General features: G+C 45.3%; 1 protein-coding gene across 1 annotated transcript; it reads left to right on the forward strand.

Annotated features, from left to right (window-relative positions):
- The first annotated feature begins 3,806 nt into the window (after nucleotides 1-3,806).
- On the forward strand, nucleotides 3,807-12,309 carry dusp26 (dual specificity phosphatase 26). The gene is made up of 4 exons (XM_080017814.1): nucleotides 3,807-3,864; nucleotides 4,218-4,438; nucleotides 5,083-5,294; nucleotides 10,360-12,309. Exons 2-4 carry the CDS (start codon nucleotides 4,260-4,262, stop codon nucleotides 10,563-10,565), a joined length of 597 nt encoding a protein of 198 aa, XP_079873940.1. The 5' UTR covers nucleotides 3,807-3,864; nucleotides 4,218-4,259; the 3' UTR covers nucleotides 10,566-12,309.
- The last annotated feature ends 2,075 nt before the right edge of the window (nucleotides 12,310-14,384 follow it).

Here is a 14,384-nt window from a genome sequence, read left to right on the forward strand (position 1 = left end):
TCCAATGATTAGTCAGAGACATTTGTCATCAATGATATATATGTGGTATAGTCAGAATTATTGGGTTCATCAGTGCCATATCTGACAGGACAGGTGGAGACTGCGGCACTGCTGGATGTCCCACCACCAGTGGTCACATAGTGACTGGTGGCTGGAGCACTCTTGGAGGGTGGGAGGGAATTGGTGGCTGCAACACTGCATGAAGCTGACCCTAAGCCAAAAGCGTGGCTCATTGGTGCAGGCGGTTAACAGGCGGTCGGAGGGAATTGGTGGCTGCGACCCTGCTAGAGGCTCGTCTGGATGGTGAGTGGATCCTGGAGTTTGGAGAACTTTTGGGGCATGGGACAGCATCGGTGGGTAGGAGGCTGTTTGGAGGTGGGGGGCAGCTGGAAGCTGCGTCATCCACTTCGAAGCAACTGTCTGAGTCATATTGTTCAACTAGATCTTGCATTTTGGGTTGATTGACTTTTGACTTGGCTCCAGTGTTAGGACCCTAGGTTACCCTGGAGGTGTCTTCAGTATTGCTGTTATTACTCTGAAAGGAAACCGTTTAGCATTAGAAAAGGCAACATGTCAGAGCATGGTTGTGAATTAGTGATGCAAATCTTTAGCTGTGTCCTTAATCGACTGTTAACAACATTAATGATCAATTATTCTATATTAAAAAAATAGAAAATGTTTTACCTCAATGAAAGCTTTGTATAAACATTTGAGATGTGCTACTTTGACAGCACAACACACAGATCTATGGTGTATAATAGGTGTTTCAATAAAAAACTAGATAAAATAACAAAATAACGCCACAGTGTATACAATTGCTGCTCATGCTCTGCTTGTCTTTATTCAACAAGTTAATCAATGACCTAGCAAGATTCAAAAGATTTACCTTAATAATTCTTTGCAATTCATCTTGGGACGCTGGGATTATTGGAAATATCTGTAAAACCCACGGCCTCCCAGCACCACTGGAGGCCGCTCTTGTCCCATCCGCTGCTCCTCCCTTCGGCCAATTTCACACACCTCTGATCAATTATCTTCTTCATCTACGCGGTATTCTCCAGCTCCCCAGTCACTCATTGCCGGACCGTTAGCGAACCTACCTGTGTTTGTGTCTCTCCTGGCCCCTTCCGAGTCCATAGTTCCGAGTCTGTTTCCAAGTATCTTGTCGTGTCCTTACCTTGTCTGCCTTTCCTCCTCGCTCAAGTCGTCCCCTCCTGCTCCGTCCAGCCTGATTCTCCGCCTCCCCACCGGAACCACCTGGATCCCTCCGTCAGTGTCCTCACCGGTCCCGTCCTGTCCTGCTCCACCTGGTCCGCTAGACCTGCCGGTGCGGAGCCATTCCTACCCGACTGAACCCCCTCTGGCGTCTCCACTGTGTTCCCTAATACGCATTCTTCGTTTTCCCCCGGTCGGTCTACAGTCTCCTTGTCGTGCATTTGGGTCCCTCCTAGCCGCGATCCTAACAATATCATTATCATATTTGTTGAGATTGTAACACAGTGACACACAAGAAAATGATCTTTATCTTTGAACTTCTATATTATTTTCATCAAGTCTATGCATGAGGCAAGTTTTTTATTTTGTGTCGATATCGCTGCTGTCCATGGAACCACAATATATTATGGAGCTATGAGAGCTGACAACAGGTCTCTGGGTTAACAATCACAAATACTGGCTGCCCGGAAAGATAATGGCAAAAACGAACACCCACCCCACCTGACCTTATTTCCAGGTAAAAGGGAAACAGAGTCAAACAGGTTACTAAGATGCATCTAATACATGCTTATACAGTGGTACCTCGACATACGACTGCACCTACTTACGACTAATCCAAGATACGAGTAGCAATAGTCGCAAATATTTGTATCGACTTGCGACCGACTGCTCCAAGATACGACTGTGGAAATTTGCAGTCAGCAGTCAGTCAGCGAGCGACCTACATCGTGTGTGCATGTAGTTCATGGCTTATCGATATTCTTTTCATATTTACTGTGTTTGTGCTGTGTATTTTGTTTATTTTCACCCTTCATATTTCAATTTATATGGGAAAAATTGCTTCAACATACGACTGTTTTAACATACGACCGTTCTTATAGAACGAATTACAGTCATAAGTCGAGGTACCACTATACTAGTATTTTAGTAATGGGACAACTTGACAACGTCAGAATTGTCTAACAGGCGGCTGCCAATTGAAGCAAAAATCAACTTACTAGAATGTTTTCTGATGTTCTCACATACAAAGCCTTTGACCTGAAGACCTTGTGGATCATGTGACCATCGGAAAGTTGACCCTCTCGTAGGTTTGGAGTCACAAGCTTGTTTCCACAGTCCATAAGAAACTGCAGGCTAGAGAGATGATGGGATGTGAATTAATGACACAGCCCCTAATGACACTTTCCATCGTCACCGACCAGGTAGCGGGCCTTCACTCACATTAACCTTGAGGCACCGTCCTTGCTTCTCAATTTCAGAGCATTCTTCAGGATCGTTGGATCGTCCTTTCTGACTTTTAAGCGCAAGACTGGCGATTCAGAGAGACTGGCTAAATGGGAGGCTTTGTACTTCATCCATTTTCACATAATCAGACACTAGTCAGGACCTCATCACATGCGGCGAGGCACATTCACAGACCTACACGTCGTTCTTCTGCAAGTTACCCTGTAAAGCTGGAATTGGGCAGTTACATAGCAGGTTCTTTAGCACCCTAGCAAGCAATCCTGGGTTAGCCTATTAAGGATAACCAGCAGGACTCATTAAAGGGTATTAATATGAATTCAATAAATTCAACCAACTATAGCTCAAACCATGTAAAAATTATGTACGTCTATGAATCCATATACTGTTTACTGTATGTTCAAAAATCACTGCATGGGCCTTTAACGTTTATACAGAACAGCCTTTATTAAATGTATTTATAAATGGCAGATCTTTGCATTCCTGATGGAAAAGGAAGACCCGGCCACCAAGGGAAACAGACTTTAGTCCATTGCTCGAAGTGGGGCGGTACTCACCAGTATGCAGTACTGGCACATCTACGTTTTACATTTTGGTGCGTTTTTCTCACGCCTCAACACGTCTCACAATCTGCCGGTGCTCTGTTCTGCCCTCCTAAAGAGGGCAAATCAAGTGGCCACAATGTAAAATATATCATATTTTATTAAGGCCGAGTGCTCTTTGCACAAGATGCTAGCTCTGGATAGTCGTTGCCATGTTGACGTCAGGTGTGTTATCTTGGTGAAGTCGAGTACGTTTTCCACTTCAAGCACTGCTATAGTCTATTTCCATTGTATATACATGTACAATGTATAATGTAACACATATAATGTAAATACAACGGATGGCTGATTTTATAAAGTACCAGCTATGTTTTTCTTTTAAACAAAATAATCTTATGGATTACTACTTTAAACTCACAAGTCTGCAGGGAGGAACTGATGTTCGTATAAACGGCAATGAAAACGTGGAATAACGGCGAAAAAAGTGGAACTCAATTGGATAAACAACAAAATGTGTAAGAATTAAACGTATCACTGACTTGCGTCCACTCCACAAGTGCCCCTTTAAAAGAGGCAGCCATGTTGTATTTTTTTTGGGGGGGGGGGGGTTTATCTATCCATTAGGACTTGTTGAGATGGCAGACTCCTAGTGCTGTCGCTCCAACGAAGGGATGGCGGAATTAATATGAATTAGTGTTGTTGTTGTCGTTGTTTTTTTTCTTCCCCTTCTGTAGCCTATATCCAACAATTTGAATGGATGGCTTAAAAACGGACCCATCCGCGCTCTCTGTGTAGCATCCAGGAGGAAGAGGAGGGGGACGCGCGTCGACATAAACCAAGAAATAGAACAAAATACACACACGAGGTATGATCCCACGCAGCGTAGGTTTAGGGCGATTTCCTCTCGATGGACAACAAGGATTTCAATCTGATTGTCATCACACGTGCGTTTGCCGCGCTATTCTGAAAGGCAACAATAAAAATACTACTAATGATAATAACATAATTATAATAATAATTACATCTATTAGATTCGTATTTGTATTCTCATGGTATTTGAGGACCTTTAGTCTATTCCATTCCATTCTATCGCATTTTATTTCTATATCGTAGTTGTATTGTTAATCTACGTCTGTGTTTGGGTTTATATGACGCTTTGGTGACGTCAAATTCGCTTGAAACGGTCGTGCACGTGTGTTTGGGTGCGTGTGCGTTCAGTGCTCGCCGCTCCGCAGAGGCGGCGCTGCTCCCCGGCCTCCGATGGCGTTCATGTCGCGCTTCTCGCGGTCCAGGAGCGGCTCCCGGTCCCCCAGCAGGAAGGACTCGGAGCGCGCCGCGCCAAGCCTGACGCTGTCCGAGCTGGAGAGGCTGCTTTGCACCGGGAAAACAGCCTGCAACCACGCGGACGAAGTGTGGCCACGACTCTACATCGGAGATCAGTGGGTTGGCGAGGAGATCGTTATCACAGTGTCACCTTCCTTTAAAATTCCACTTTTTTTCCCAAGCCTTTTCAACCCCTTTCTTTTTTTTTTTTTTTTTTTTACATTCCATATTAAACATACCTAATATTTCCTTATTTTGAGTTATACTCTGCCAAAAACTTGTTATGAAAGCAAATGACCTCCCTGTTATTATTCCAGAGTCACTCACTCAACCTAGCCCCATCCCCATACTTTTACACTGGAGCGAGTGGTTTGATCTTTTGGGAAATTAAGCTCTTTTTACACAATCTGTAAAAAAAAAAAGATTTGTTCAATTTTCCAACTTTTTTGTTTCGTTCGATTTAGTCGGTGTAGCTAGGGTCATTATACATTCATTTAGTTCTGTCGAAATGATTGATTTGGGTGGAATGCAAAGTGTGAGTCAGTCACATTCAATATGGATAAGTGCAAATGCCTTCACCCTGTTTTCACATTCATTTAATCCTCAGTAATCATTTTCTTTTCACAAGGAGAAGAATGATTGATTGGTTGGTCAATTAATTGACCATTAAATGATCGATTGATCGATTAATTGACTGCTTTTGGTTTTTCCTTTTACCCAGTTTGCAAACTGCTAGTGGGCTATTGTCATTTCTCTGCAGAGACATAGCGTCAGATAGGCGTGAGCTGGCCAAACTTGGCATCACCCATATCCTCAACTGTGCCCAGAGCAAATGGCGTGGTGGAGCGGAGTATTATGAAGGTATGAATGTCACCTATCAGGGCATCGAGGCACATGACTCCCCCACCTTCGACATGAGCGTCAACTTCTATCCTGCCGCCGAGTTCATCCACAAGGCCCTCAGCAATGGAGGTTAGTTGAATCCTTAATCACCTATTTGATCACCCTCTTAATCAATCATTTTGATGTCACTTCAACATGCTCTGTTACGACCAGGGCTAGGGGGACACAAATGCACGACACAGAGGCTGCTAGAAGACGGGGTTCAACAACAGAGTTTTTTTTTTGGGAGACACTTGGCGTGAGGGATTGGGAGGGACCCCGCCGGCTGGATCAGGCGGACGGGTCCTGGAAGGCGGGAATACGGACGTATGGGGGCCCCGGGGCTCGGGGGTGATGGGCTTGTCAATGGGACTGGGTGGATGCCTGAAGAAGGGCTGAGCGGGCCTTGTTCCAGGACCTAGATCATGGTACTGTCTCGGCACAGAGGACAGCTCTGGGGGTTCAGGTGGGGATGGGGAAACGACTGACGAAGGGGGGGAGGTGGAACGGAGACAGTGGCTGTGGCAGTGGGAACTCCAGGCAGCAATTCTACCTGAGGTCCAGTCTATGTGGGGGTTATGGGCCTGGAGCCAGGTGTAACCCAGCACCAGAGGGGTTTGGGGTGAATCAATCTGATGGAAGACAATTGACTCACAGTGATTACCTGAAAGCAACAGTTCAAGGGGAACGGTCAGGTGCTCAACCCGGGCCAGACGTGTCCAAGTCAGGCCCTTGGCTTCCATGGGCACGGAAAGGGGAACGGGCACCAAGCCCAACTGGTGCGCCACTGCCTGGTCCAAGAAGCTGTCATCTGCGCAAAATCTAAGAGAGCTGAGAGATGTAGAGTCCGGCTCTGCCAGGAGAGGGTGACTTTTAACAAGGACCAATTTTATTTATTTAGCGAATGCAAAGTCCCTAAGCCAAGCAGTGGCCTCCTGATCTGCTGTATGGAGGGTGACTAATCCTCCTTTCAGTTTTTGAAGAGGGCAAACTTCTATGATGTGTTCCATGGTTTGCTCCTCTCCACAAGCACACAATGGAGTGGGGCTACTGCCCCATTTGTGAAGGCTGGCCAAGCAGGGGCCATGTCCAGTCCTGAAGCGATTGAGCGTAGACCATTGTCTCCTTGGGAGGTTGGTGCCAGGGACCTGTTGATTGGGGTCTGACACCAGATGTTTGTTTGGGACCTCCTTGGACTCCCATTCTGTTTTCCAAGCCAGTTGGATGGTGAAGTCAGCTGGTGGGATGTTCTTCCAAATTGGTCGTCTAGATGGAAGTCGAGCAGTGGGTGGGTTGTAGATGTCTGCATGGATTGGTAGATGGGGAGAGTCTTTGACCTTTTGGAGCATCCTTTGAGTGGCTGGTGCTCGCCGGATATGTGGAGGGGGAATGTTTGATAGGACAGGGAGCCAGGGGAGTGGTGTTGAGCGGATAGTCCCGGTTATGGTTCTCATGGTTGTGTTGAGCTGGGTGTCCACATGGTGTGTGTGGGGTGACCTGGACCAGACAGGGGCGCAATATTCAGCTGCAGAGTATGAAGTGCTGAAGTGCGCAGTGTGGAGGCTGCTGCCCCCCATTTTGCACCAGCGAGCTTGCAGAGCAGGTTGTTCCTTGACTTAACCTTAGCTGCCGTCCCTTTTAGGTGTTTCTTGAAGGATAGGTTTCTGTCAAGGGTCACTCCGAGGTAGGTTGGATTAAAGGCATGCTTCAGCTTGAGTCCGCCCAGGTAGATGTTTAGTTCTTTGGCAGCTTTTGCGTTGGGGAGGTGGAATACACTGGAAACAGTTTTTGCTGGACTTGGTTTTAGGCACCAGGTTCTGCAGAACTGGTCCAGTTTGGCAAGGTCATCAGTGAGCACCCGTTCCAGTTCATCAAAGTCTGGTGCTTGAAATGCCAGACCGATCTGCATTCATGAATTAGCGAGATTTGGTGGAGGGTAGGTCATTTGTGTAGAGGTTGAACAGAGTTGGAGCTAGAACTGAGCCTTGTGGGAGTCCGTTTGTCTCTCTTCTCCATGCGTTCGTGTTCTGACCAAGGTGAACTCTGAACCTCCAGTTTGTCAGTACAGTTCGTATTATTGCCGTTGCCCAGGCAGGGAGCGCCTTTGTGAGTTTGAGTAGGAGGCCTTTGTGGCAGACTGTATCATAGGCGGCTGTGAGGTCGAGGAAAACAGTCCCTGTCTTCAGTCTGCTCGTGAAGCCATTTTCGATGAAGGTGGTTAAGGCCAGTACTTGTTCTCCTGTGCTGCGCTCCTTGCGGAAACCTGCCTGATCCACGCAAAGAATTTCCTCTACTTCTGGAGAGATACGTTGTAGTATTAGGCGTTCCAGGATTTTGTAGGGAATGCTGAGTAGGGAAATTGGGCGGTAGCTGGCAGGTAGTTTGTGGTCTTTGCCAGATTTTAAGATGGCAATAACTTTTGCTGTCTGCCATTTCTTTGAAATTCTTTGAATTGTGTCAGCCAGGTTAGGGCTCGGGGGCCAAGGTGTTTCATGAACTCTGGAGAGATGTTGTCATATCCTGCTGCCTTTCCACATTTCAGGCCCTGCAGGACTTTCTCCACTTCAGCAACCTCAAAAGGTTTAGAGTTTCTATGGTCTCTGAGCGCTTTCTTTAGCTCAGTTGTAACTGCTCTTCTGGTGGGTTTGTTTTGGGTTGCTTTTGCAATAGTCAGTAGGTGGGATGCAACTTGGTTGGGTGTGACAGATGCTTGGTTTTGGCTGGGGGGCTTCTGTGCATCTCCTAGACGGCGGATGAGGCTCCATTATTTCCTGCTAGAGTGTGTGAATATCAGGTCAGCTACTGTCTCCTCCCATTTCCTTCGCCGAGCTGTATTTAGCGATTCAATGAGATGGTCTGCTATCTCAGGGTCCGCTGATGTTTTGTAGGCTTGTAGGAGTGCAGCACTTTCTCCGTCCAGGCATGGGACGTAGAGGGGTCGGTAGCCTCGTGGGATTGCTGAGTGGGCAGCTTTGTAGATGGCGCTGCAGAAGTGGTTGTATGCTTCATCTACAGTGATGGTGTGGAGTGGGATGGTAACAACACTCCGCTCCAGGATTTCACTGTATTTCTTCCAGTTGGCTTTGCGGAGGTTCCAGCGCATCTTCCTTGGGCTGTCTATGACTGGGAGGTGTAGGCCAACGTGTACAAGCAAGGGCCGGTGTTGACTGTGTGGAAAATTGTCAAGAATGAGGATCTGAGCAGGATAGGGCGTTCCATTCAAAGAGCTGACCCAGCACAGGTCAGGAGAGTAGTCTTTTTTCCACCTGGCGGAGTGGAAGGTTCCTCGTTGTTTGGGATCATGTATCAGAACAAGGTCATTTCTAGATGCCCAGTCTGAAACTGCCTCTCTATCACTATCCACTACTGGATATCCCCAGTCAGGGTGGTGGCTGTTGAAATCCCCCACATAGATGGCAGGGTGGGGTAGGGTGGGTAGGACTTGCAGACCCCAGTTGGCACTAGGGGGCTTGTACACATTGACAATGTTGAAACCACCAATAGTTATAGTATCAGAGAATTGTGTTGTTGTCAAGTGATTTGATTCAGCTATGTCAGAACGCACATAGGTGGCACGTCCATGTTTGGCATGTGGAGCGTAACACGGGAGGTCGAAGCCATTGATGGTGTAGCGGCCTGCTTCCTCTGTGCCAATGTGAGTCTCTTGGAGGCAGGTAACGTCAATCGAGTGTTGGGAGGCAAGGACTTCGATGAGGCTTCGCTTGGCTGCAGAAAGGCCTTTGACGTTTAGTTGTAGTATTCGAAGGGCAGGTCCCACTGCAAGGTGCTCTTGAGGCTGTCTGCTGTTGGCTTTGGGACTGTGACTAGGATTCTTTGACTTGGCTCTCAGGCGTCGTCTCTTAGAATTTAGTCTGCTGGGAGGATCATTTGCTTCCCCGGGGAAGCAAATGATGGGGGGGCGCGATGGGGGGCCGACGGGGGGCGCGACGTGAACGCTGATCCATTGACCAAGAGGTGGGGTCACAAACAGCTCGGTTCTTATGTACCTCCCCTATGTCACACAAACTGAACCGCTTCCTGGCCTCAGTACCAGCAGGACCCGGTCTGTAGGCTGCGGACATGCCCCTCGAGAGACAGCTGAGCTCACCAGAGTTGAATGGGCTCCAGCTCGGAACAGCTTTGGGAGTACTCGGTGGCTGCTGAAGCCAGCGACCGGGACTGACCGGACGGATCAGGAAGTACTGGCTGGGTCCGCACGTTCCTCTTGTGCCAGCGCTCCCGGAGCCGGTTGTCCAGCCGTGTCGCCAGAATTACCAATTGGTCCAGGTTTGCGGGCTTGTACCGCAGCGCTAACTGGTCCCGCGGATTGTCATTAAGAGCGTTGAACCAGGAAAGCCTAGAAGCCATCATATGGCGCCGGGGCTTGAAGATGGGTCTCACGAGCGCTTGGAGCCAGGCTTCGAAGCGGTGCGAGAGATGGCAGAGCCATCGGTGCCTGGAGACCACTCATGGCTGCCGAGATGATGGTCCCGGAGGTGGTCAGCAATGTGGCGGAGGGCTTGGTCCTGCTGACACAGGAGGGTTCTCTGGCTCTGTACCGCACAACCGAGAGCCTCTGCGTCGGCTGAGTTTTGGCCAGATCATACTGTTACGACCAGGGCTAAGGGGACTCAAATGCACGCACAGAGGCTGCTGGCAGACAGGGTTCAACAACAGAGATTTATTGGGAGGAAAGACAGGAACAGCGACGAGGTAGGACAGGAACAGCATAGACGTGAAAGGAGGGATCCAGGTTCCGGATGGCAGGACAGGGAGCCAGGCTTGACAAAGCGGGACAGGAACGGCTTGGATGTGGAAGGGAGAATGGCATGGTTAGAACAATGAACTGCATCAACAAATATTCCAAAATATGGTGGGGCCACGAGCGGTACTCAGGTTAGATAAGCTGACGATCTAGCGATGAGTGGAAGGAAGGCCGGGGAATAAATACTGCAGGCTTGATGGAATGATGGACCTCGGGCGTGTGGGACCGGCGAAGGAGGAAGAAGTGGCAGAGGGGACCAGGAAGGGGTTAAGCGCCTGACGACCTGTCCATGATCAATGACAAACAGACAGATATAGACTGTTCCTAGTGGGGCTAGGAGGCTGTGGGTGGTACATGCTCCCCTATTTATCTATCTTTTCCTTTGTCCAGGTAAGGTTCTGGTCCACTGCACAGTTGGAGTCAGCCGCTCGGCCACGTTGGTGCTGGCCTACCTGATGATCAGACAGAACCTGACCCTGGTGGAGGCCATCAAGACGGTGAAGGATCACCGAGGCGTCATCCCCAACCGGGGCTTCCTTCGCCAGCTCAGCGGCCTGGACGGTATCCTCAGAGAAAGCCGCAAGACGTCTCCGTAGAAGGAGAATGTCGCGGTACACACTCAGTTATTTTCTGGTAAAATTGGATTCAATCGGTTTTAGGAGTAATATATATTTTGTACAGGAGGTCTCAAAAACGGCAGTATTATGTAAACCAGAGGGCTCTATTTAGTAGATGCTGAAAAAAAAAGAATCCCGGAGAAATGATGTAGCAGAAGTGTTCACAGTAACATACATGCAGTTCCCTTTATTGTCTATTATACATCACCTGCTACGGATTACAAGAAAACTATTTCTTATGTGTCTGTTAAAATTTTAACATTCTGGAACTGAGGAGCTTTTGTAGTTCATTGAAACAAATAACCTAAATGGGTGAAATTAGGTTTAGGTTAAAAAAAAGAAAGCTATTAAATACCCTGAATAGTTTTAAGGCTACTTGCTACTCAGTCTAGACCAGCATAGTTATGTAGCACGATGACTATCATAATCATCATTTCCTCAGAGTATTTGAATTTGACATGTGTCTGTGAGTAGCAGCACAGAAATCAAAATTGACATTGCAGTACTTTCTCTAAACCTTTTTTGAGAAACCGGATTAACAGAATACCCAACAGCAGCTACTGGACAATACAAAAGCTGAATCTTTACTGAATAATACACTACAATAGTACTTACAGTACTCAACATTGTTGCGTCCGGTGTGTCATTAAACTTCAAAAATGACTGTTAGCCCTCTGGAGACATTTTGGAGCAATTATATAATATTTAACCAGCACAGATCCGCAGCTAATTCCGATATTACTCTCGCCATTCCTAAGCTACCGACTGCCTGGATAATAAAAAGTAAAGAAATGCATAAAGTACACAGTACTAAACTTCCGGGTGCTGTTTGAATGTGTCGTTCATGACGGGTTTGTGTAGTTACTGTAAGATGCAACCCGTGTTCCTACGTCAGTGACAAATATCCATTTCAACTGATGTTGACATCCAAACCAGCATTAAAACCCATGTGTTTTAATGAATGATTACCTCAAGTACAACTTTGAAACACAAGTCTGTGATTTGTGTTGTGACAGAGACAGAGCTCGGTTACTGCCCCGCTTAGGTCACAGGATGGAAGCTAAGTAACTTTGCTCAAATGTAGCAAAAATGTTATTTACACAACACTGTAAAAGTTTAATAAACAAACCCCCAAGAGCTTCAAATTGATTTGTTTATGCTAAGTAAACAAAATAAGTGAGTAAGTAAATGTTAAATAAACTAAAGTAAAGTGACTACTTACCGCTTTGTGGAGGAGGCTTGCGTCAAGTATTCTATGATAGACTATATTTAGTTTAAAAATATGTATGTGTTCAATTGGTTATTACATTACTGACCCAAAAATGGAAATATATTCGATTGGCTACTTATCTATTGGTGTGTTTGTTTATTGGGGTGGGATTGTGAGGTCCAAAGGCAGCTCCTCCTCGATTTCACAATGTTCCAATGACAGTAAATCCTGCCACTTTTCAGGCATTTTGTTACTTTCATTTTTAATTTAAAATGTTTAAGTAAAGCCATTTTCAAATGAAGAGGTAGCCATTTTTTTTTTCCTGAAATCGGCTTCTTGACACGTGATTTTTAGCTTGACGGTATTTGGTCGCACTTTTGTACTTGTGGTTTTTAAGGCACCGTGAACGGTCGTTGTTTTCAATTTCCTGTCTATATTCTTGAAACTTTACCTTTGTTACAAAGGCCCTTTCTAAAGTATAAGTGCTCGATTGTTTTGAATTTATTTTTCTATCTCTCCGTTTAGTTATTTGGACAAGAAATTGGCAAGGGGGGGGGGGGGGTTGATGCCTTAATCTGTGTACCTAAATGTGTTGTTGGTTTTGCTGTTGTTTTTTTTTATTGTGAATAATGTTGAACATTGATAACTTTGTTTTGATATATTCCATATGGAAGTAGAAAATGAATAAAATATTATCTCAGAAATATCTGCATTTCTTTATCATTGTGGTAACAAACACACAGACATTCAAATATGACAGGCATAAAATGAGATGCTGTCTTTGTCCACAAGGGCGTTTTTTCCTATCCAACTAACCGTACACCGTCCCTCAAGTTGTAGAGAATGTGACGCTCATCTCCTTCCAAGGGTCTCCCTGGGTGGGATGAATGTTGGGTGAGTGGCAAGGGGATAGATTCCTGTCGACTAATGAATAGATAATTATGATTATTATGATTGTGTGAAGATGATCAGCGACAGGATGTAAAAGGATCAATCAACCAGGTTTATCTAGCAGGAACCCAAAAGAGTTGGTTGGTTTGCGTGCTGTCGATACAGTTCCACAGAAATATATATTAGTTAGCTTTTATTAAAGTGGCAACAACTACTATTACTATAATAACGGACATTTACCAAAAATCTCAGAACGTTGGCGTACCGTATTCGTTTGTGGAGCAGGGTGGCTTGTAACATCATCATGCAATTAGTTATACTGTATAATAACTAAATAACTAATTGCATGATGCTGATGCTCCGTTCAATGGAAACTCTGAAAACTTGTTGTAACTTGTTTTAGTAATAGTGCTGCGTTTCACAGAACCAAAGTGATGGTGTGTTTTACAGGAACTCTAAAAACAAATTAGTATGTAACAACTATCCTGAACTCCTGAATATTTTTATTATTATTATTATTATTATTATTATTATTATTAGGGGTCCAGCCTGCAGGAAGTAGCTGAACGTTGGCGGAAGTGGTGGAGCCGGCTGGGTGGTGAAATCATCCAATTTGTTGTATTTTTGTAGTAGTTAAAATTAGGCGTGTATGTGTGTGTTTATGTATCGGCTTACATGGTTGATGTCTGCGGGGCTGTTCGATTGATATTTTATCTCTTTGCTCTTTTTGTAAATTAAGAAATTCTATTTGAATCTAACCCTGTGTTAAATGCTGCGTTGTGTTCCTCCTTTGCCGGATTCGCTTAAGTTGTAAGATACAAAATCTGCGAGCCATGATGAGTTCAAATTCTCAGAATAATTCGGAAAAATACTATCCTGAAAACTGTAAATAAAAACATCCACCTCTTTCCGGTATCATGGAATCGTAACCCATTGAAAAACGTGGACACACAAAAACATTAATCCACAGAAAATCGTCACCAAGTCGAGTCAGGCCACCCAAACTGAGACTGAATAATGCTTTAATTTCCTAGGAATGCGTCGGAAAACTAGAACCCGTGAAGTGGATTTTATACGTCATTATTGCCCCACACAAGACCAAACGTCAACTTCCGTCACTGTGACTACAGATCTATTTACACGGACAACACGGTGAGTTATAACAATGACAAGGTTTGGTTCAAAGACAAAAATAGGCGATTGTGAAAAAAACAAAACTTCATGCTCATGCAGCTTCCTACAGCTAAACATATCGGCCTTAAAATGGAAAGGGAGATGGCATTAAATCGTGACAAGTCCTTCCATAATAAGTCAAATTCCAAATTAATGTTAATGTCTGATGAATGTTGTCTGTATTACATTACAGGCAATTCATCTATTTAACTGAATTTTTCAATTGTAGATTGTTAGCAGAAGAAATACAATAAAGATTGTTATAGAAAATAATTACAAAGTTTGTGGTTGTTATTGTTCCAGATGATGAAAAACAGCCTAAGTCTTAGGCAATAAAGAAGCATTTGTCCAAACATCTTCTTTTGTCGCAAACAATCACTGATTATGTCACACTACACAGGACAAAGACCACTATTATGGCCAGGCAATTAAAATATTGTACTATAAGACAATTTGGGTAAGAATCAGGCTGAATTCCTGTAGTGTTGATGCCTCATTACGGAAAATCTTCACAATGTCATTTG

This window comes from Zeus faber, assembly GCF_960531495.2.
Source record: "Zeus faber genome assembly, chromosome: 17".
NCBI lineage: Eukaryota > Metazoa > Chordata > Actinopteri > Zeiformes > Zeidae > Zeus > Zeus faber.